We start from the raw sequence: 21,335 nt of genomic DNA, 5'->3' as shown, positions 1-21,335 counted from the left end.
CTTTCGATATTCTATTCTGTTCTATTCTACTCATCTAATCTCCCTCGTTCTTTCATGAATTTGCTGCCATTATTATTATTATTTTTTGCATTGCAGTTTTTAACAAGGAAACTCACTTTCGATAAGTGAAAAAAAAAAGAAAAGAAAAGAAAAAAAAAAAGATCTGGCTGCAAATCCTTTTTGCTCCGCCCCCCTCCCCCCCAATCCCAGGCAGGGGGATCCCTACGCAAAGCCCCGGCGGGAATCGCCCTTGCGTGGTGACGTCACCGCCCCCGCCCCGCCCCCGCCCTCCCCAGCGTTGGTTGCCGCGGCAACTGCAGCGCGTCGGAGTCAGCGGCGAGCCCGAGGGGCAGCCGGCAAGATGATGGACGATCGGGGCCGCGTGCATCGGGAGGTGAAAGGCCCCAAGCCGTACGTCGTGGCCTTAGTGAGTCGCCCATGGGGAAGGGGGATTGCCTTGGGGAATGGCGGGGGACGCTCACGGGACGCTCTTCTTTTTTTTTTTTTTACCCGCGGGCCAGCCAAGCAGCTAGTCCTCAAGGAGGACGTTCCGTTCCGCACGGCTTTCCACGATTTAGTTCCCTTTGCTCCACGCGTTGGTGGAAGCCGTCTACCAAGCTAGCCCTGTTCCTCCCCGCCAGAGGTTGGAACTGCAGCCTGGACATTGCATTTTCCACTAAGAAGCTCCAAATAGCAACCGGTCCCCCTCTGCGGGATGTGTAGCTGGCCTAGACACATCATTGTTGTTGTTGTTTTCCGGGTTTTGTAACTCTCCAAAGTGGCTAATAACTTCTTTAATAAATTGAGCATTTTAGGCATAAAGATAGTTTGTTTCTCCATGCCAACAACTCTGCTGAATAGCTAATTTCCATAGCACTGTCTTATGCCTAAAGATATTTACCCATGTAGTAAGTGTATTGCTATTATCCTTCTCATCTCATCTTTCCTACTACCTTCTCCTATTGGCATCTGAAATCTATCACTTGTTTGTATCTTATGATTAATGATTGTACTTATGATTTATGATCTATAGCCTATCACTTTTTTGGGGGAATTTTTTTTTTTATTTTTGAACATAAAACATAAAAACAACCATCATTCATTCATTCATTCATTCATTCATTCATTCATTCATTCGATTGATTGATTGATTGATTGATTGATTGATATACCGCCCTTCTCCGGAGAATCAGGGTGGCTTACAATGCGTTAAGCAATAGCCTTCATACTTTTGTATATACCTGCTTAGTAGGGCTTTCGGCCCCCCCAAAGCGGTGTTCTTTTTTATACAAAGTCAGCTTATTGCCCCCACAATCTGGGTCCTCATTTTACCTACCTCGGAAGGATGGAAGGCTGAGTCAACCTTGAGCCTGGTGAGATTTGAACTTGCAGTAATTGCAGGCAGCTGGCAGCTAAGTACTACTTTAACAGCACTTAGTCCACTGCGCCACACAGGCTCCTGTGTGGCGCAGTTGTTCCACGGATTAATTGTTCTAAGTATCAGGAAACTATCAGGCTTCTCTCCTTGATTGATTTCCATCCACTGCTTCTTGTCCTACCCTCAGGGGCTTTGGAGAATAGCTTGACTCCCTCTTCTTTGTGACAGCCTATCAAATATTGGGACCCTGCTATCATGTCACCCCAAGTCTTTCTTTTCATTAAACCAGACATACCCAGTTCCTGCAACCGTTCTTCATATGTTTTAGCCTCTGGTCCCCTAATCATCTTTGTTGCTCTTCTCTGCAATCTTTCTAGAGTCTCAACATCTTTTTTACATTGTGGTGACCAAAGCTGGATGCAGTATTCCAGGGCTGTCAAACTCGTGGGCCGTGGGCCGGATGCATCACACGCTGCCCACGCCCACTTTAGCAAGGGGGGGGGGGAAAGTCGTGATATGTCATGTGACGTCATGAGTTTGAGACTCCTGCAGTATTCCAAGTGTGGTCTTACCAAGGCATTATAAATTTATATTAACATGGTGAATTAATATGGTGAACCGGGCAACGGTGGCGCAGCAGACTAAAGCACTGTTAAGTAACACCACCTGCCTGCAATTACTGCAAGTTCAAATCTCACCAGGCTCAAGGTTGACTCAGCCTTCCATCCTTTCGAGGTAGGTAAAATGAGGACCCGGTTTGTGGGGGCAATAAGCTGACTTTGTATAAAAAAGAACACCGCTTGGGGGGGGGGCGAAAGCCCTACTAAGCAGGTATATACAAAAGTATGAAGGCTATTGCTTAACGCATTGTAAGCCGCCCTGAGTCTCCGGAAAAGGGCGGCATATAAATCGAACCAATAAATAAATAAATAAATGGTTTGCAAAAGCTTGTTCGGGGCCAAGGGGGCAGCCCGCTTTCTTCTCTTCTGCAGTTGTGGCCAGATGCTTCAATTAAATCACGTTTCTTCCCGCAGAGAGCCGTGTTGCCCAATACAGCGGAGGATAGCCAGAAGCAGCTCTTTTATTGGAGGGCTCAGGAAGCAAAGCGCCATGAATTTGCCCGCTACGCCAGAACCCACGAAGTTGGGATCATTAAGGGTAAAATGGAGGATATCAGCGAACGGAAACGACATCACCGGGAGGTTCAGAAGAGAATCGGCGAGGAAATCCAGGCTTATCTGACTGGTGAAGAAGAGAGGAAAGACAGGTAAAGAAGAAGAATTACTCAATGACGGGGTTTGTGGGTTTTGATTTTGGCCAACTAAGCCTGAGGAGAGAAAAACTGACACAAAACCTCTTATTGTCTGAGCAATACAGGTAGTCCTCGACTTACAACAGTTCGTTTAGTGACCGTTCGAAGTTACAACACTTTAGAACAGTGTTTCTCAACCTTGATAGCTTGAAGATGGGTGGACTTCAACTCCCAGAATCCCCCAGCCAGCGCTGCTGGCTGGGGGATTCTGGGAGTTGAAGTCCACCCATCTTCAAGCTATCAAGGTTGAGAAACACTGCTTTAGAAGGTGTCTTATGACCATTTTTCACACTTACGACCGTTGTAGCATTCCCTCATGGTCGTGTGATTTACATTTGGGTGCTTGACAACTGACTCCCGTTTATGACGGTTGCAGTGTCCCAGAGTCACATGATTCCCCTTTTGCGACCTTCCGACGAGCAAAGCCAATGGGGAAATCGGATCCACTTAACGACCATGTCACTAACTTAACAACTGTGGTGATTCGTTTAGCGACGGTGGCGAGAAAAGTCGTAAAATGGGGTAAAACGTACCTAGCTACTGTCTCGCTTAGCAACAGAAATTTTGGGCTCCGTTGTGGTCGTAATTCAAGGACTATCTCTAACAGAATTTTGAATGCTTCTCATAGTTTATTTCTCTACCGTCTTTACACTAAATAAAAATAAAATAAAATAAAAAATAATAAAATAAAATAAAAATAAAATGAGGTTTATTTCAATTTTCTTTCTCACCCTTTATTTTTGCTACATTCCTTCACATCAAAAAGGAGAAAGTATACTTTAGAATACAGGTAGTCCCTGACTTACAACCATTCATTTAGTGACTATTCAAAGTTACAACAGCTCTGAAAAAAGTAACCTCTATGACCATTTTTTCACACTTACGACCACTGTAACATGGTCACAGGATCAAAATTCGGATACTTGGCAACCGGTTCACATTTATGGCGATTGTAGTATCCCAGAGTTATCACCTTTTACAACCTGATAAGCAAAGTCAATGGGGAAGCCAGATTCACTTAACAACCGTGCTACTAACTGAGTGACTGCAGTGATTCAACTAAAAACTGGCAAGAAAGGTCATAAAATGGGACAAAATTCACTTAACAACTGTCTTGCTGAGCAACAGAAATTTTGGGTTCAATTGTGGTTGTAAGTCGAGGACTACCTGTAACTTAACAAGAGGTAGGTGTTAGGCACTTACAGTCATAGAATGAGGACTATTGTAGTACCTTAGCAGACTGCACACATTTAATCTGTAGTTCAATGATCTTGGAAAGCCTTAAGCCACGTTCACCTAAAATGTTGAACCACAAATTATAATTCATAAGCCACAGGGGAAGAAACAAGCATTAAAGAATTATGTGGTTTGCTTCGGTTTAATTAACAATAGGGTCTTGCAGGGGTGAAATCCTCCCGGTTCGGATCGGATCGTTCGATCCGGTAGCGATGGTGGCGGGTGGTTTGGAGAACCGGTAGCAAAAATCCCTTCCCAACCCCATGCCCAGCTGAGCCGCGCAATCATCAAAGGCTTTTTATTTTATTTTTAAAAGCATTTTTTCTACAACCTCTTCGGCCGAAAAAATGCTTTTAAAAGTAAAAACAAAGCCTCTGCCGATCAGGCAAATCAGCTGAGATCGTCAGAGGCTTTTAAAAGCATTTTTTCAGGTTGTAGAAAAAATGGTTTTAAAAGTAAAAAAAAAAAAAGTTGGCTATGCCCACTCGGTCATATTACCCCCCCACCAAGCCACGCCCACAGAACCGGTAGTAACAAATTTTACATTTCACCACTGAGGTGTTGAGATGTACCAAAGATCCTTTATCTGAAAATTCGGAAAACGGGGGAATTCTGGGAGTTGAAGTCCAACCATCTTTATTTTATTCCTTTTATTTCTTTAGTTTGTCAAACATGTACGAGATAACAGGTATACGTATAAACATGGAATGAGCACAGGTAATGAGTACAAATAAATGGGACAGCGGGACAGGGATGGTAGGCACGCTGGTGCGCTTATGAACGCCCCCTTATGGACCTCTTAGGAATGGGGTGAGGGCCACGGTAGACAGTTTGAGGTTGAAGCCATGGGGGTTTGAGGATGTAACAATGGAGTCAGGTAGTGCATTCCAGGTATTGACCACTCTATTGCTGAGGCCGTATTTTCTGCAATCGAGTTTGGAACGGTTTACCTTGTGTTTGTATCGATTGATTGCCCGTGTATTATTGTGATTGAAGCTTGAAGTCGTTGTTGACAGGTAGGATGTTGTAGCAGACAATTTTGTGTACTATACTTAGGCGTAGTTCCAGGTTATCCAAAATTTCAAGCCTGGTGGCATAAGGTATTCTATTGTGAGCAGAGGAGTAGAGTACTCTTCTTGTGAAATACGTCTGGATCCGCTCAATTGTATTAATGTCCGATATACAGTGTGGATTCCAGGCAGACGAATTGTATTCGAGAATTGGTTTGGCATAGGTTTTGTATGCCCTAGTTTGCAGTTCGATGTTACCGGAGAAGAAGCTTCGCAAAATTAGATTAACAACTCTTAATGCCTTTTTGGCAATACTGCTACAGTGAGCTCTGGGGCTTAGATCATTTGAGATGAGTACTCCTAGGTCAGTGGTGAAATCCAATTTGTTTTACTACCGGTTCTGTGGGCGTGGCTTGGTGGGCTTGGTGTGGCTTGGTAGGCGTGGCTTGGTGGGCATGGCAGAGGAAGGATACTGCAAAATCTCCATTTCCTCCCCACTCCAGGGGAAGGATACTACAAAATCCCCATTCCCTCCTCACTCCTGGGGGAAGGATACTGCAAAATCTCAATTCCCTCCCCACTCTGGGGCCAGTCAGAAGTGGTATTTGCCAGTTCTCCAAACTACTCAAAATTTCTGCTACCGGTTCTCCGAACTGCTCAAAATTTCCGCTACCGGTTCTCCAGAACCTGTCAGAACCTGCTGGATTTCACCCGTCCCAGATCCTTGACAGAGTGGGGGACGTCTACGAGGTCATATCTGCCCAGCTTGTATTTGGTGTTCTTACAGTTTAAAATCTTACAGCTAAACATTTGTAAAATCTTTATTAGCTTGATTTCAAGAAAAGCCCAATTGCGTCTGTCTCTTTTCAGACTTCGGGATCTCCTGGAAACTGAAGAGAAGGGCTTCATTGCCGAAATGGAATCGCAGGAAGAAACCATCGACAGTCGTAGGAATAGCATGAGAATGAGAGCCAAGGAGCTGAGGGAGAAGAGGGAAGAGGCTCGGCGGAACCTAGTGGCGGAAAAACGGGAACTGCAGTTCCGGTAAGTGAGCCAAATCTAGGAATGTCCCTCTAGGAATGTCTGTGGAGATTCTCAGTCATCCAGGTCATTGTTGTCTCAAATATGACTTGATATTTGACTTGCCTTGGATAGCTCTCTATCCAAGAAGATTCCACAAGCAATGGCATCCTGATTCAGGTGACCCTGAGAGTACAGATAAACCCCCAAGTGGCTTCAAGAGCTCTCAGGGAGAGTGTTGATTCCCACAATGGAGGAATGGCTGCAAAAGTTTATAGAGTTAGCATAGATGGCTAAATTGACTGCTTTGATCAAAGAAAAAAAACACAATTATTTTTGTTTCTACTTGGAAACCGCTTCTGGACTTTGTGCTTGAGATGGAAAAAAACCGAAACTCTGATTTTGCATTTTGCCAACTAGATAGGCTTGTTGTTATAGAAATGGCTGGTTTATCTGACTATTTAAAAGTAAAAAAGTTGAGATTTGATGCTATTATCTTATTCTATTGCATCAAAGGGAGTCAGAAGTCAATCCCCGAGGTTAATCACAGCCCGGAGGCGGCCCTCAATGAAATTGAGTTTGACACCCCTGCTCTAGGGGGTAAACACTCAAAGAGCCATTTGGACCCGTTTCCCACAGAAAAAAAAACACCGGGAGCCACAAAACCCTTCCCGTGCCTGACTATTTCTTGAGTGGCCACAAAACTAGCATATGTAGCTGAATTAAACATTCTGTTTTCTTCTGAAACTTTTCCTTTCTTGGATTTATCCATGGTTGGCCTACCATGCCGGTGGGTGTTGCACATTGGTGGCTGTGACGCATATTTTATTTATTTATTTACTTATTTATTTACTTATTTATTTATTTATTTATTTATTTATTTATTTATTTATTTATTTCTATACCACCTTTCTCCCGTAGGACTCAAGACAGTGTACAGTCAAGAAAAATATAGATACACAAACATCATAAAATTGCTAATTAAAATTATTATTATAACATAGTTTGGCCCAATTAAATAGAACCTAAAATTAGATAACATTTTAAAAACATTCACATATTCATGTTTAGCCCCGCCTGTCGGAACATCAGGGTCTTGAGGGCACGACGGAAAGCACGGAGATCAGGGATATTCCGTATCTCCGGGGGCAGTTCATTCCAAAGGGTTGGAGCCCTCACAGAGAAGGCCCTCCCCCTGGGAGTCGCCAGTCGGCATGATTTGACTGACGGTACCAAGTAGTCCCTCCCTGTGAGAACGAACTGGTCGGTGGGAGGCTATTGGTGGCAAATAACAGTCTCGTCTTGAGTGACGGAGCCGCAACAGAGGGGTGAAAGAGCCACATGCGGCTCCAGAGCCGCAGGTTGCTGACCCCTGCACTAGGGGTTTAGATTTAGCTGTGCAGAATCCAGTAGGGCCCCTTTTCTTCCCTCTATTAGCTTGGGAGAGGAGATTAAGATTCAGAGGAGCAACAGAAGTAGCAGGGACTGGCATGGAAGCCTTCTGAATTTTGTGGACAGAAAGGCAGCCATTACTCCTGTTAAGCCATTCCATCCTCCCTTCCCACCCACTCCTATCTCCAGGGCCGGATTTAGATGAAAAGAGGCCCTAGGCTATTCCACTTAGGAGGCCCTTTCACCTATAATGAAAGTGTAATTTTAATTTTGCTAACAATTTGAATGTAGGCCCTTCTTGATCTTGAGGCCCCTCTTGATCTTGAGGCCCTAGGCTGAAGCCTAGTTAGCCTATAGGAAAATCCGGCCCTGCCTATCTCCTATGCCCATTGTCTCTCCTGATGGGCAAAATGACTCTTTTGCCAGCTGAGTTAATCTCTTTCAGAGATACCAGCCTGCATCCCAAGAGCCAAGTAATTTCTGACAGAATTCTTTTCAGTGACGGTTCGTTCTTAGACAGTCAGTAATTTACGTTGGTGTTGTGGTTGTTTGGGCTTCTCATTTGGAAAGAGACAAAGCCGACATGCTGAAAATATATTCCCAGATGTCCTTTGACAGTGACACAAATCAGCCACAGAGTTGGTTATAGTCTGGTTTAATAATCTTGTTGGAAGGATAAAATTTGGACAGGGAGCATCCTGTAAATGCAGAGGAGCCAAATGCTGTTTTGCTGGCCACAAATGCCAATAACCGAAGGGGCTAAACGGTTCCTTTCTTTTCTTTGTTTTTTACTTCTTCTTTTGGCGGTACCCTTTCAGGGCCACTTCGAAAGCTGTGACAAGAGAAAAACGAAAACATTGAATTTCCCCTCTCCATATTGGGAGTCCGATTTGAAGGAGAACTTGGATATGGTCCTAGAGAACACCTGGGAGGGTTTCACCCAGGGGTGAAATGTAAAATGTGTTACTACCGGTTCTGTGGGCATGGCTTGGTGGAGGGGGGTGTAATGTGACTGGGTGGACGTGGCTAACTTTTTTTTTTTTTAACTTTTCAAAGCATTTTTTCTAATGCTTTGAAAAGCCTCTGGCGATCAGGCAACTCAGCTGGGATCATCAGAGACTTTTCAAAGCTTTTTTTTTAACCACCTCTTCGGCCAAGAGATTGCAGAAAAAAAATGCTTTGAAAAGCCTCTGAGGATCCCAGCTGAGCCACATGATCATCAGAGGCTTTTTTTTGTTACTTTTAAAAGCATTTTTTCGTTGGAAGAGGTTGTAGAAAAAATGCTTTTGAAAGTAAAAAAAAAAAGCCTCTGATAATCGTGTGACTCAGCTGAGCATGGTGGGAGGACGCAGGGATTTTTGCTACCGGTTCTCTGAACCACCTGCCACCATCTTTACCAGATAGGGTGAGCTGGTCCGAACCGGGAGCATTTCACTCCTGGTTTCACCCTCATTCTTGTAGGGCTTCTTCTGTTGATCTTCTGTAACCTAGAATCGCCCAGATTGGTGCCAGCAAGAAACAGTTGCTATTCAGATACAGATCCTTGACTTATAACCATTCATTTAGTGACTGTTCAAAGTTACAATGGCACTAAAGAAAGTGACTTATGATCGGCTTTCACATTTTACGACCATTGAAGCCTCCCCGTGGTCACATGATCAAAATTAGGATCCTTAGCAAACTGGTTCGTATTTATGACGGTTGCAGTGTTCCGAGGTCATATGATCCCCTTTTACAACCTTCTGACAAGCAACGTCAATGGGGGAAGGCAGGTTCACTTAACAACCATGTTACTAACTGAACAACCGCTAGGATTCACTTAACAACTCTGGCAAGAAAGATCGTAAAATGGGGCAAAACTCACTTAACGCCTTTCTCGCATATCGGTGGAAATGTTGGGCTCAATCGTGGTTATAAGTCGAGGACTACCTGTATATGCTTAAAATTTAAATGAGTTTTCCACTGAAGAAATCATATCCTTTCTTCTTCTCCTACCTCGACCCAGAAAACTGTTATTATCAAATGTCTATGGAGATTCTCAGTCGCCCAGATCATGGTTGTCCCAAAGGTGTTTTTTTCAAGAGGTAACTGGACTTCCTTTGTTTTTCCTTGAAGACATTTCGCTTCTCATCCATTCTTTAGTTCTGATCGATTGGTGGAGAATGGAATGGAAGGATTTATATTCCTTGCAGTCATCTGGTTGTTAGCACTTTCTCTCAGAGTCATTGAGGCCACTTGGAGCCTTATCTGTGCCCTCAGGATCACCTGAATAGTGATCTCCAAGTGGGCTCAATGACTCTCAGAGAGAGTGCTAACAACCAGACAACTGCAAGAACACAAATCCTCCCATTCTCCACCATTCAGTCACCCTTTAGAACTGAAGAAGTTTCTTGGATGAGAAGCGAAACGTCTTCAAGGAAAAAAAAAGAAAGTCCAAAGGTGTCTTTCGAAAAAGACACCTTTGGAACCTAGTATTGGTAGTTTACAGCACAATGAATAAATACATTTGGGCCTAATGTGTACCCATACTTATATATCCTACCATAACATTTTATTTTCCAGTGGTGGAATTCAATTTTTTTTACTGCGGTTCTATGGGCGTGGCTTGGTGGGCGTGGCAGGAAAAGGATACTGCAAAATCTCCATTCCCTCCCCTCTCCAGGGGAAGGATACTGCAAAATCTCCATTCCCACCACAGTCTGGGGCCAGCCAGAGGTGGTATTTGCCAGTTCTCCGAACTGCTCAAAATTTCCACTACCGGTTCTCCAGAACAGAAGTGAAATCCAGCAGGTTCTGACAGGTTCTGGAGAACCGGTAGCAGAAATTTTGAGTAGTTTGGAGAACTGGCAAATACCACCTCTGGCTGGCCCCAGACTGCGGTGGGAATGGAGATTTTGCAATCTCCTTCCCCCTGGAGTGGGGAGGGAATGGGGATTTTGCAGTATCCTTCTCCTGCCACGCCCACCAAGCTACGCCCACCAAGCCACACCACGCCCACCAAGCCACGCCCGCAGAACCGGTAGTAAAAAAAATTGGATTTCACCACTGCTCCAGAACCTGTCAGAACCTGCTGAATAGCACCCCTGTTATTTGCCCAATTGCATAGAAAACCTTCTCTCCTCATATGCAGTAAAAATTAAATCACCGTCCATCAACACATCAATCAAGCAATAGGAAGGCATCACATAAATATGAAACATAGAATAGCCCAAAGCGCATATTCCAGTAGAGAGAAGTTCCCTGAGGATGGGCTCCAGCACAAGTCCGAAAGCTTCGGAAGACAAAACTTCTGGTTCCAGGGACCGATCCAGATTGAATCTTGCAACTCAAAATTACAATCTCTCTCCTTTTTATTTGTGTTTCAGAGAAACTTGTGAGGAGGTGCGGTTATTATTAAGCCAGCAGCACCTGAAGGAGGTCTGTAAAGACCGAGTGACCCAGCTGGCCCTCAAGGACGAGCTGAACAAGCAGAAGGAGATGGAGGAGGCCATGTACACCACTCTCTGGGAAGAGGACCGGTTAGCCAAGGAGAAACGAGCCTTTGAGGAGGCCAACAAACGATCCGGTTGGAGAGAGGAAATGATTAACACGCTCAATGCCCAGAAAGCCATCGCGGATGCTCAAAGGGAAGAGGCGAGGCGACTGAAGGAAGAAGAGGCAAAACTGATGGTAAGGTAGTAGCTTCTCATTTCCTCATTACAGGGAGTCCTCGAGTTACGACTGTAGCTGAGTCTGGAATGATGGTCGCACATCATACTGGTCATCAAGAGGGTCACCCTGTGACCGTGCCCCATTTTATAACATTTTTGCAGTGGTCATAAAGTGAATCCAAGGTTCACAATGAGCGGGTTTTTTTTGGGGGGCCAGAAACTGGAAGTAAATTTATTTATTTATTTATTTATTTATTATTCAAATTTCTATACCGCCCTTCTCCTTTCGGACTCAGGGCGGTGAACAGCCAAGATAAAAACATCTATACAAACATCACAGTTAAAAATAAAGTTAAAATAATTTATAAATTTGGCCCATAATTTAAAACTTGTCAATTAAAATCAATATTAAAATTTTAAAACTAACCCTAAAATCAAGACAGACCGGCTAACTGAAAAAAATAAGTTTTTAAAGCCCGACGAAAAATCCGGAGGTCGGAGATCACTCGTATCTCCGGGGGTAGATTGTTCCATAGGGTAGGTGCCACCACAGAGAAGGCTCTCCTCCTGGGGGTCGTCAGCCGGCATTGTGTGGCTGACGGCACCCTGAGGAGGCCCTCTCTGTGGGAGCGAACCGGCCGGTGGGAGGCTATTGGTGGCAGAAGGCGGTCCTGTAAGTACCCTGGCCCTAAGCCATGGAGCGCTTTAAAGGTGATCACCATGCCATTTTTTTGAGCAAAAATCATCATAAATCAACTTTAAACCCCCATCCATGGTACAGGTAATCCTTGATTTAGGACCACAACTGAGCCCAAAATTTATGATCCTAAGCGAAACATTCGTTAACTGAGATCCTGCAATGGGTGTAAGGGGGGAAAAATGGCGATAAGTCACTTTTTCCACTGCTGTTGTAACTTCAAACTGTCACTAAAGGAATGGTTGTATGTCGAGGACTATCTGTCAAGTGGGATCCTAATCTGGCAATATGGGAAGTGATGCAAAGGGACATTCGGGTGAAATGCTGCTGGTTCGGACCGGATTGCCCGATCTGGTAGCGATGGTGGCGGGTGGTTCGGAGAACTGGTAGCAAAAATCCCTGCCGCCACCCCCCATGCCCAGCTGAGCCACACGATCATCAGAGGCTTTTTTTTTTTACTTTTAAAAGCATTTTTTCTACAACCTCTTCAGCTGAAAAAATGCTTTTAAAAGTAAAAAAAAAAAAGCCTCTGATGATCGCGTGGCTCAGCTGGGATCGTCAGAGTCTTTTAAAAGTATTTTTTAAAATGCCGAAGAGGTTGTAGAAAAAATGCTTTTAAAAGGCTCTGACGATCACAGCTGAGTTGCCTGATCGCCAGAGCCTTTTAAAAGCATTTTTTTAAACAATCTCTTCAGCCAAAGAGGTTGTAGAAAAAATGCTTTTAAAAGTTTTTTTTTTTTTTTAAAGTTGGCCAAGCCCACCCAGTCACATTACCACCTCCCCAACCCACGTCCACAGAACCGGTAGTAACAAATTTTACATTTCACCACTCGACACAGCTCTTAGACCACTGTGCTTCCTGCCCGCTGCAGTTGCTGAATATTGTTCAAAGCCACCTCATATATCGTGCACTGCAGCTATCCAACCCAGAGGTGATGAGAATGTGGGTTACTGTTGCCTTTACCTTTCCATTTTGAGAACGGTTAGAAGTCACACTCCCCTTGCTTGTTATTCCCTCAATTAGAACTAGAGTGCACACATGTCAAAATCAGATTTACACAAGATTGGGCCCAGATGAATAAGAACCTACCCTGTTTCCCTGAAAATAAGACATCTCCTGATAATAAGCCCAATCAGCCTTTTGAGTGCATGCGCTAAAATAAGCCCCCCCTTGAAAATAAGACCCCCCCGAAAATATTTAAATGCATGCGCAGACGGTCCCCGCCATTTCCTCTGGCTAGGGTTAGGGAGACAGAGCTGGAAATCAGGTAAGACTGCAAGAGGAGTCCCGCCTTGCTCCACGCGCCCCAAAATAATAAGACCTCCCCGAAAATAAGGCCAAGTGCTTATTTTTGGGGTTCAAAAAAATATAAGACATGGTCTGATTTTCGGGGAAACATGGTATTTTTTTATGCTAGCTAATGAATATTATATTGCTGACATCAATAAGAGCAGCCCAATACATTGTGTTCCTGGAGACTAGTTAAGGCTCAACGAATGGTTTTAAGTCGAGGACTAGCTGAGCAGCTCCCCAAGATCGTCTTGTCTTGCTTCCGACACCTCCCCAAAGACTTGCTGTCAAGCCCAGTATGTTTGGGTTTGATTGGCAGCAGTTCTCCAGAGTTCCCGTTACAAGAGTATGACCAATCCTTCTACCTTGATGCTTTTCCTTCTGATGGAAATGCCATGGTTAGCTACGGATCTCCCTTAGGAGGCTTGTTTCCCGCAGCAATCTTACTCCGCGTTGCCTGGCAGAGACGAGTAGCTATTCCCAGGGCTGTTCTGTAGTGCCAGCATTTTCCCAGAGGTCTCTGACGTGTGTTTTCTTGCTTTCCAATCAAGTATGGTTCTGTTGTCGGGGACCTTTTGGGTGTTTTAGCATCCTCTTTGCATCTTTCCAGGACTTTGTGGACACAATTGTGGGGTGGAGGAAGTGGGACTGCTACAAAGGCCCTGCTACAGTAGGCCCTGCTACAAAGTAGCAAAGTAGGCCCTGCTACAAAGGCTCTCTACAAGACAAATTCCTTGTAGACCCCAAAGTCCTCAGATTTATATCTCATGGAAAGTTTTAGTTAACACTCAACACTGTCAAACTATTCACTAAGGCTGCATTACTATGACTATTAATCTTCTCATTGTTCCTATCACCCATCTCCTCCCACTTACTAATTTGCATAATTGCTTATTTGTACCCCATGACTATCATTAAGTGCTGTACGTTATGATTCTTGACGAATGTATTTTTTCTGTTTATGTACACTGAGAGCATATGCACCAAAGACAAATTCCTTCTGTGTCCAATCACACTTGGCCAATAAAGAATTCTATTCTACTCTGTTCTGTTCTGTTCTGTTCTGTTCTGTTCTGTTCTGTTCTGTTCTGTTCTATTCTATTCTATTCTATTCTATTCTACTCTACTCTACTCTATTTTATTCTCTGCTTTGAAAGCAGCTGTCAATGCTAAAAGCCACCTCATCTATTCTAGCGACACCTTTAGAGGTCTTTACTTATTTGTTTACTTTTAAGATTCAAAAAGATGGCAGATGGCTGTACTGCATAAAAACAGCTAAAATGAATAAAAAAGAAAGAAAATTGTTAATAACAATAACTGTAAAATGCTGACCAAGCAGATAACAAGGAGAGGCTAAATCAGCCTCTAATGCTGGTCTGAAGAGCTTTCCTAAACAGGAGGAGAGTTGGAGCCTGTTGTAGACTTGTGACAATCACAACAAAGACAGACTTTCCATGTTCCATAAGATGACAAAAGATTTAAAAGGGAGAAGCCAGAGCTTGGCCTCTGAGCATATTGTAAGCCGCCCTGAGTCTCCGGAGAAGGGCGGCAAATAAATCAAATTAAAAAAAAGAAAAAAGAAAAAAAAGAAAAACTGGTAGCCCCTCAATTTGACAGTGGCCTATAATTAAACCTGAGTTATTGTGGCTTGCTATAATCTGCTGTGCATAATTATCTCCCTTCTGCAGTCCTTGCACTCAGGTTTAGATTGGATGATAATTTATGTTAGTTGGCTATATCATTGGTTATATGGATTTCACCTATAGATCACAGGTGGGCAGCCTCTTATGCACAGGGGTAGCCCAATCATTTTGGGACACAGAGGTAATAAGGAAAGGAAAGGAAAGGAAAGGAAGGGAAGGGAAGGGAAGGGAAGGGAAGGGAAGGGGAAGGGAAGGGGAAGGGAAAGGGAAAGGGAAAGGGAAAGGGAAAGGGAAAGGGAAGGAAAGGAAAGGAAAGGAAAGGAAAGAAGGAAAGGAAAAGAAAGGAAAGGAAAGGAAAGGAAGGGAAGGGAAGGGAAGAGAAGGAAAGGGAAGAGAAGGGAAGGGAAGGGAGGAAAGGGAAAGGAAAGGAAGGGAAGGGAGGAAAGGGAAAGGAAAGGAAGGGAAGAGAAGGGAAGGGAAGGGAAGGGAAGAGAAGGGAAGAGAAGGGAGGAAAGGGAAAGGAAAGAAAGGGAGGAGAAGGGAAGGGAATGGAAGGGAAGGGAAGAAAGGGAAAGGAAGGGAAGAGAAAGGAAGGAAAGGAAAGGAAAGGAAAGGAAAGGAAAGGAAAGGAAAGGAAAGGATCATGTGTGTTTGGAGCCAAGAATTTTCATTCTTCCTTAGATTTTAGCGAGGAGTTTGAGGGTACCCAGAAGACTTTAAACTATATTAAACCTCTGTAGAATTAACACTACATTTACTTTGTTGTCCATCTCAAAACAATGGAAATTGTGTGCTGACTCTCAGATTCATCAGAACCTCTTGATGAAGTCAGCCTTCCATATTCCCACTTACTTCATCTATTATGCTTACTTAACTCCTTTTAGCATGTTGTGGGTCATTACGTCCAACTCCTGCTCCTTCGGAACTTGTCAGGCAGAAGGTGATGAGTAACCAACTGCTGCTCCTCTTGCACAGGAAGAAGAACGGCAGCTGATGAAACTGGAGAACGAACAAGCCGAGATCAGAAGGCGAGAGAAACTGAGAGAATGCAGAGACATGTTGCTGGATTCCATGAAGATGAAAGCGAGGCGTCTCAATGAAGAAAGGCAGGATGAGCTCGCTTTAGAAATGAAGATCTTAGATCACGTCCTGCAAGAATCCCTGGAGGACACGGAGAGCCAAAGACAAAGGAAGGTAAAGCCAACAGTGCACCTGGTTGTAAGCTTGATATATTATGCAAGATACCAGTGCTGAGATTCAAATAATTTAACAACCCATTCGCTCCCTTAATGACCGGCTGGGTGGGCATGGCCAAGGGATGTGAGAGGCAGCACTCGGCCTCCTGCAACCCCCTGGGAGCAAAAACAGGCCGTGGGGGGATGGGACAGGGGACACGCCCCTCCCTGCGCTAACCCCCTCCATTTTGGGCCTAGGAAGCCTCCCTGAAGTCTCCTGGGAGTGAAAATGGGCTGCGGTGGGCAGGGGGGGTGCTGCACCCCCTTGCACCCTGTTTTGGGCCTAGGAAGCCTCCCTGCACTTACCTGGGAGCCAAAATGTGGCGCGCGGAGACTACTGGAAGGAGTGGGGCAGGGCCAGCCAGCAATTTAACTACCAGTTCTCCCAAATCGGCCTAAACCGATCCGAACCGGCTGAATCCCACCACTGAAGATAACTATAATTCATCTATCTATCCATCCATCCATCCATCCATCCATCCATCATTCATCTCTCTCTCTCTCTCTCGCTATCTACTGTCTATATCTACTTATCTATCTACTGATCATCTACCACCAATCCATCTCTACTTACTTACTTTTGATCATTTATCATCTCTCTCTCTCCCTATCTGCCTGCCTGCCTTTCTCTCTATCATTTGTCTGTCTGTCTGTCTGTCTATTGCCACATGACTATGTAGCCACAATTAGAAGAGTGATTTGTGCAATAGGAGCTACAGTGCCACTAAGTTGGAGATACGTTCGTACTTGAAGCTTTGCAGATTGTTGTATTACACAAACATATATCTGGAAAAAAATGGTGGAACTTAAAAGTTATTATATCCATACAAACGGAATGTTCCTTTTTAACTGTGTAGTTATTTCATCTTCCCTTTTCCCGGGCCTTGTTTCGGGTAAGGATGGCAGTACTGTTGTGAAAGCATGGTTTGAGTATGATGAGGCCAGGCAGATGCATAAAAATAGGCCTCGTGAGGAAAAGTCTGCTCGTCCACCATGTGATAGGTCACTCCAGTGGTTTTCAGACGCCTTGACCTCAAGTAGCCTTTAATGTCAACCACTAAATTTCTTCTGCAGATTGGTTGAATGGGTAAATGGTGGCCTGAAAGATTCTCCTTAGCTCCTGAAGTTATGTAGTTGTAGGAAAACATTTCAGTTTGCCAGTTATGAAATATGGAAGACTAAGAGGATAAAAGTCAAAAAAGGGATGGAAAAATCCATCAGAATTTCAGACCTTGCAGGTTTTTAAGCAGGGAAGCTATCAAGTAATTCATAGAAATGGAGGTCCTGCCCTTCTCCTTCCTCCTCCTTCTCTTCTTCTTCTCCTTCCTCCTCTTCTTCTTTTTCCTCTTCCCCTTCTTCTTCCCCTTCCTCTTTCCTCCTCCACTTCCTCCTTTTTCTTTTCTCCTCCTCTTCTCCTTCTTCCGCTTCTTGTTCTTCCTCTTCTCCCTCCTCCTTCTTCTCCTTCCTCCTCCTCTCCTCTTCTTCCTCTTCTTCTCTTCCTCCTCTTATTCTTCCTCTTCTCCTTCCTCTTTTCTCTTCTCCTTCTTCTCCTTCCTCTTCCTCCTTCCTCCCTTTTTCTTTTCTCTTCTTCTCCTTCCTCCTCCTCCTTCCTCCCCCAGTTCCTCCTCTTCTTTTTTCTTCTTTTCTCCTCCTCTTCTTCTCCTTTTTCCTCTTCTTCTTCTCCTTCCTCCTACTCCTCCCCCTTCTCTCCCTCTTTTCTCCCTTTTAAAATCTCTCCCCTTTTTTCATTTTTCAGAGGGAACTCTTTAAAGAGCAGCAGATGTATCAGGCTTACCTGGCTCAACAGAAGGAAGAGGACAAACGACAGGAAAAAGAGATGGACAGGTTGCGGGCCGAGGATGCTGCCAAAATGTGGGCCAAGAGAGCTGAGAAGGAAAGGGCCCTGAAACTAGCCAGAGATCGGTTACTCAAAGAAGTCATGGACACAAGGAAGCTTCAGATTGAGGATAAATGTAAGGAACTTTTGGGGACAGTCAGCAATTTTAACTACCGGTTTGTCCGAACCGGCTGAATCCCACCACTGGGTAAGACTCACTTAACAGTTGTCTTGCTTAGCAGCAGAAATGTTGGACTCAATTGCAGCCGTAACCCTAGGACTGCCCGTATATTTGAAACAAGGACCCTACGGTGCATGGATTGTCTGTTTACGATGTAGTTAAATCTTGTAATGACCAAAACTGCATTAAGAAAGTGGGGTGGAACTACTGAGCATGGCTGTCCAATGAGCCCCGTGTTCTGTTTCGACATTAGCCAATGACTTGTGCCGTTTTCCACCTCTCAGTGCAGAGAAACGCCAAGGAGCAGGAAGATCTTCTACAGGACAAGGAATTATTAAAGGCCGCCATTCAGGAATACCAACAGATAGAACAAGAGACCTGCACAAGGTAATTGCTCATGGCCCTGTCAACAGGCCTGACTTTTCTCAATCAAGGGGCATTTCCTACTACAGGTAGTCCTCGGTTTACAACAGTTCATTTAGTGACCATTCAAAGTTACAACGGGATTGAAAAAAGGGACATGATCATTTTTCACACTTACGACCCTGGCGGCATCCCCATGCCTCATGTGATCAAAATTCACATGTTTGCAACTGTCTCATATTTATGACGGTTGGCAGTGTCCCTGAATCATGGGATCATCTTTGGTCGCTCTCTGAGAAGCAAAATTAATGGGGAAGCCAGATTAACAACAGCCGTATTAATACAGTGGTTCACTTAAGAACTATGGTAAGAAAGGTCATAAAATAGGGCAGGACTCACTGAACAAATGTCTCACTTAACAACGGAAATTTTGAGGTCCGTTGTGGTTGTAAGTCGAGGACTACCTGTACTTTCCCAAGGTTATCTTCAAGGAGGGGGAAATGATGTCACGGGCACCATCACACACATGATGTCATGAGATGATGTGATGTCACTGTGGTTTCTGCTGAATGCCCATGTGCACAGCTAGTCCTCGACTTAATAACTATTTGTTTAGCGACAGGTTTGAAGTTACAACAGCATTGAGTATCTTAAAAGTATCTTAAAAGTATCTTAAAAGTATCTTAAAAACAATCCTTGCACTAATAACTGTTGTAGCATCCCCATGGTCACATGATGAAAATTCAGGTAATTGGCAACCAGCAGTGGTGAAATCTAAAATTCATTACTGCTGGTTCTGTGGGCGCGGCTTGGTGGGGGGGAGTAATGTGACTGGGTGGGCATGGCCAATTTTTTTTTTTACTTTTAAAACTTTTAAAACTTTTAAAACCATTTTTTCTGCAACCTCTTCGCCGAAGAGGTTGTAGAAAAAATGCTTTCAAAAGGCTCTGACGATCCCAGCTGAGTTGCCTGATCAGCAGAGGCTTTTTTTCTTTTAAAAGCCTTTGACGATCCCAGCTGAGCCGCGCAATCATCAGAGGCTTTTTTTTTTTACTCTTAAAAGCATTTTTTGGCCAAAGAGGTTGTAGAAAAAATGCTTTTAAAAGTAAAAAAAAAAGCCTCTGATGATTGTGCGGCTCAGCTGGGCATGGGGTGGGGGGGGGCAGGGATTTTTGCTACTGGTTCTCCGAACCACCCGCCTCCATCGCTACCAGATCGGGCGATCCGGTCTGGGAGCATTTCACCCCTGGCAACCAGCATGTTGTATTTAGCACAGCTGCAGTGCCCCAGGATCATATAAATTGCCTTTTGTGACCTTCCCAACTGGCTTCCAACAAGCAAAGTCAATGAGGGAAGATGGATTCACTTGACAACCATGCAATTCACTTAATGACAGCACTGATTTGCTTAACAACCATGGCAAAATGTTCATAAAATCAGGCATGATTCACTTAGCAATGGGAATTCTGGTCTCCTTGTGGTCAGAAATGGAGGATTACTTGTACTGGAAACCAGTATAATATTTGTCTGTGCTCCTAGAGAAGAAAGCAGTTGGGCTCCAAACCCTTTGGGGTGTACCAGATTGGGGAAATAGCAATAGCACTTGGACTTACCGTATTTTTCGCACTATAAGACGCACTTTCATCCCCCCCAAAAGTGGGTGGAAATGTCTGTGCATCTTATAGAGCTAATATTGTGGTGGGGGGGCAGGGGGGTTGGTGTCACCGTTGCTGCCGTTCACCGCCGCTGGGGAACACTGGAGCCTTAGCTGCCGAGCAGCTGATTGGTGGTTGGATCGGCCTCCCAGAATACTGCCAATCAGCTGTTCTAGGCGGCGGGAATCACCGCCACCGATCACTGCTGCCAATTGCTGTCGATCACCGCTGCCAAATGGCGACAGCGACAATAGGTGGCAGCGATCGGCGGCGGCGGCAATCCCCACTGCCTAAAACAGTTAACTGGTGGTATTCCGGGAGGCCAATCCAACTGCCGATCAGCTGCTCGGCAGCGAAGGCTCCAGTATTCTCTGGCAGCGGCAGCAGCTCAGCAGAATTGACTGGTGGTGATTGCAATGGAGCGGAGCCCTGACGAGCCACATGCTGGGGCTGCGATAACTGAAGCTGACCAAGCTGTTTGTTGTTTGCTGCAAGGCTAAGTCAACCTTGAGCCAGTTAGGATCGAACTGTCAAATTGCTGGCAGCCGGCAGCCAGCATAAGCAACCTGCAGTACTGCATTCTAACCATTGTGCCACCACGGCTCCTGAAGATGAAAGGCAATTGTGGAACCAGCTCTTGGCCTTCTGAACCTCCATGCCAAGTGCTCAACGTGCCAAGTGCTAAACTCCTTTCTCCTGTACATGTTCCCTGCAGGCGTTTGCAGCAATCGAAACAATACCGGGAAGAACTCCGTGCTCAAATGGATCACCTCAAGGAAGCCCGTGAAATGGAAAAGGAGGAGGAGCGCCGTGAATATGCCCTGGCAGAGGAAGCGGAAAAGCTTTATCATCAAAAGTTGGCAGATATCCTTTCCAGACCATACATGAAGTTGAAATTTCTTCACCCTTTAAGGAGGCAGCTAGTCGTTAGCTCTAGGAGTTAATTATTGGTTCCCTATATGGATATGTCGATGCTAACTGAGCCCAGGGATAGAAAGGAAAGGGCGGGAATTTGAAGGAATATCTTTCAGTATTATTATTATTATTTTGTCCAGGTAAACGCTTCTCTCCTCACTACTTTTTTTCTCTTTCAATGTTAAAATAATTATATCTTAAATAAAGTCTTCCAGCTATTAAAACTTTAAGAAATAAATACTAACCTAAAAGAAGAGCTGCTGTAAATCATTTTTAAATCTTGTTCGGTTTGGCTTTTGAAAATCTAAATTTGACATTTTTAAATTATCCACCTTGATCTATTGCTAGTAAGTGGTTATTTCAGGAGCAGCATTTACACAACTCTTCAGTCATACTGTGCATTTTGGAACATCTAGCTTAGCATGCTGTGAGAATCTAACCATTTGCAAAATAAGATTTAGAGCAGATTATGTCACATGAACAAGTCCATTGTGATTTGAAAAGCGTTGTGAGCTGTTGC

General features: G+C 44.4%; 1 protein-coding gene and 1 long non-coding RNA gene across 2 annotated transcripts; one reads left to right on the top strand and one right to left on the bottom strand.

The window, feature by feature from the left end:
• Nucleotides 1–295: 295 nt before the first annotated feature.
• On the top strand, nt 296–21,066 carry CFAP53 (cilia and flagella associated protein 53). The gene is made up of 8 exons (XM_060690755.2): nt 296–427; nt 2,413–2,645; nt 5,807–5,980; nt 10,714–11,017; nt 15,605–15,823; nt 17,621–17,837; nt 18,167–18,269; nt 20,616–21,066. Exons 1-8 carry the CDS (start codon nt 362–364, stop codon nt 20,842–20,844), a joined length of 1,545 nt encoding a protein of 514 aa, XP_060546738.2. The 5' UTR covers nt 296–361; the 3' UTR covers nt 20,845–21,066.
• On the bottom strand, nt 7,988–15,623 carry LOC132711513 (uncharacterized). The gene is made up of 2 exons (XR_009622399.2): nt 15,500–15,623; nt 7,988–8,180 (listed from the first exon to the last, which is right to left on the bottom strand). It is a non-coding gene; the product is annotated as an uncharacterized LOC132711513 (long non-coding RNA).
• Nucleotides 21,067–21,335: the final 269 nt, after the last annotated feature.

The sequence above is a fragment of the Pantherophis guttatus genome, chromosome 2 (genome assembly GCF_059756535.1).
Source record: "Pantherophis guttatus breed Tessera chromosome 2, ASM5975653v1, whole genome shotgun sequence".
Taxonomy (NCBI): Eukaryota; Metazoa; Chordata; class Lepidosauria; order Squamata; family Colubridae; genus Pantherophis; species Pantherophis guttatus.
This window is presented reverse-complemented; position numbering and strand designations above follow the sequence as displayed.

Excerpts from the sequence above, each read along its gene's own strand:
- CFAP53 (XM_060690755.2), top strand. The coding sequence starts at position 362 with ATGATGGACGATCGGGGCCGCGTGCATCGGGAGGTGAAAGGCCCCAAG. Across the intron at positions 5,981-10,713 it reads AAACGGGAACTGCAGTTCCG|AGAAACTTGTGAGGAGGTGC; the intron begins GTAAGTGAGCCA and ends TTTGTGTTTCAG. Across the intron at positions 18,270-20,615 it reads GAACAAGAGACCTGCACAAG|GCGTTTGCAGCAATCGAAAC; the intron begins GTAATTGCTCAT and ends TGTTCCCTGCAG.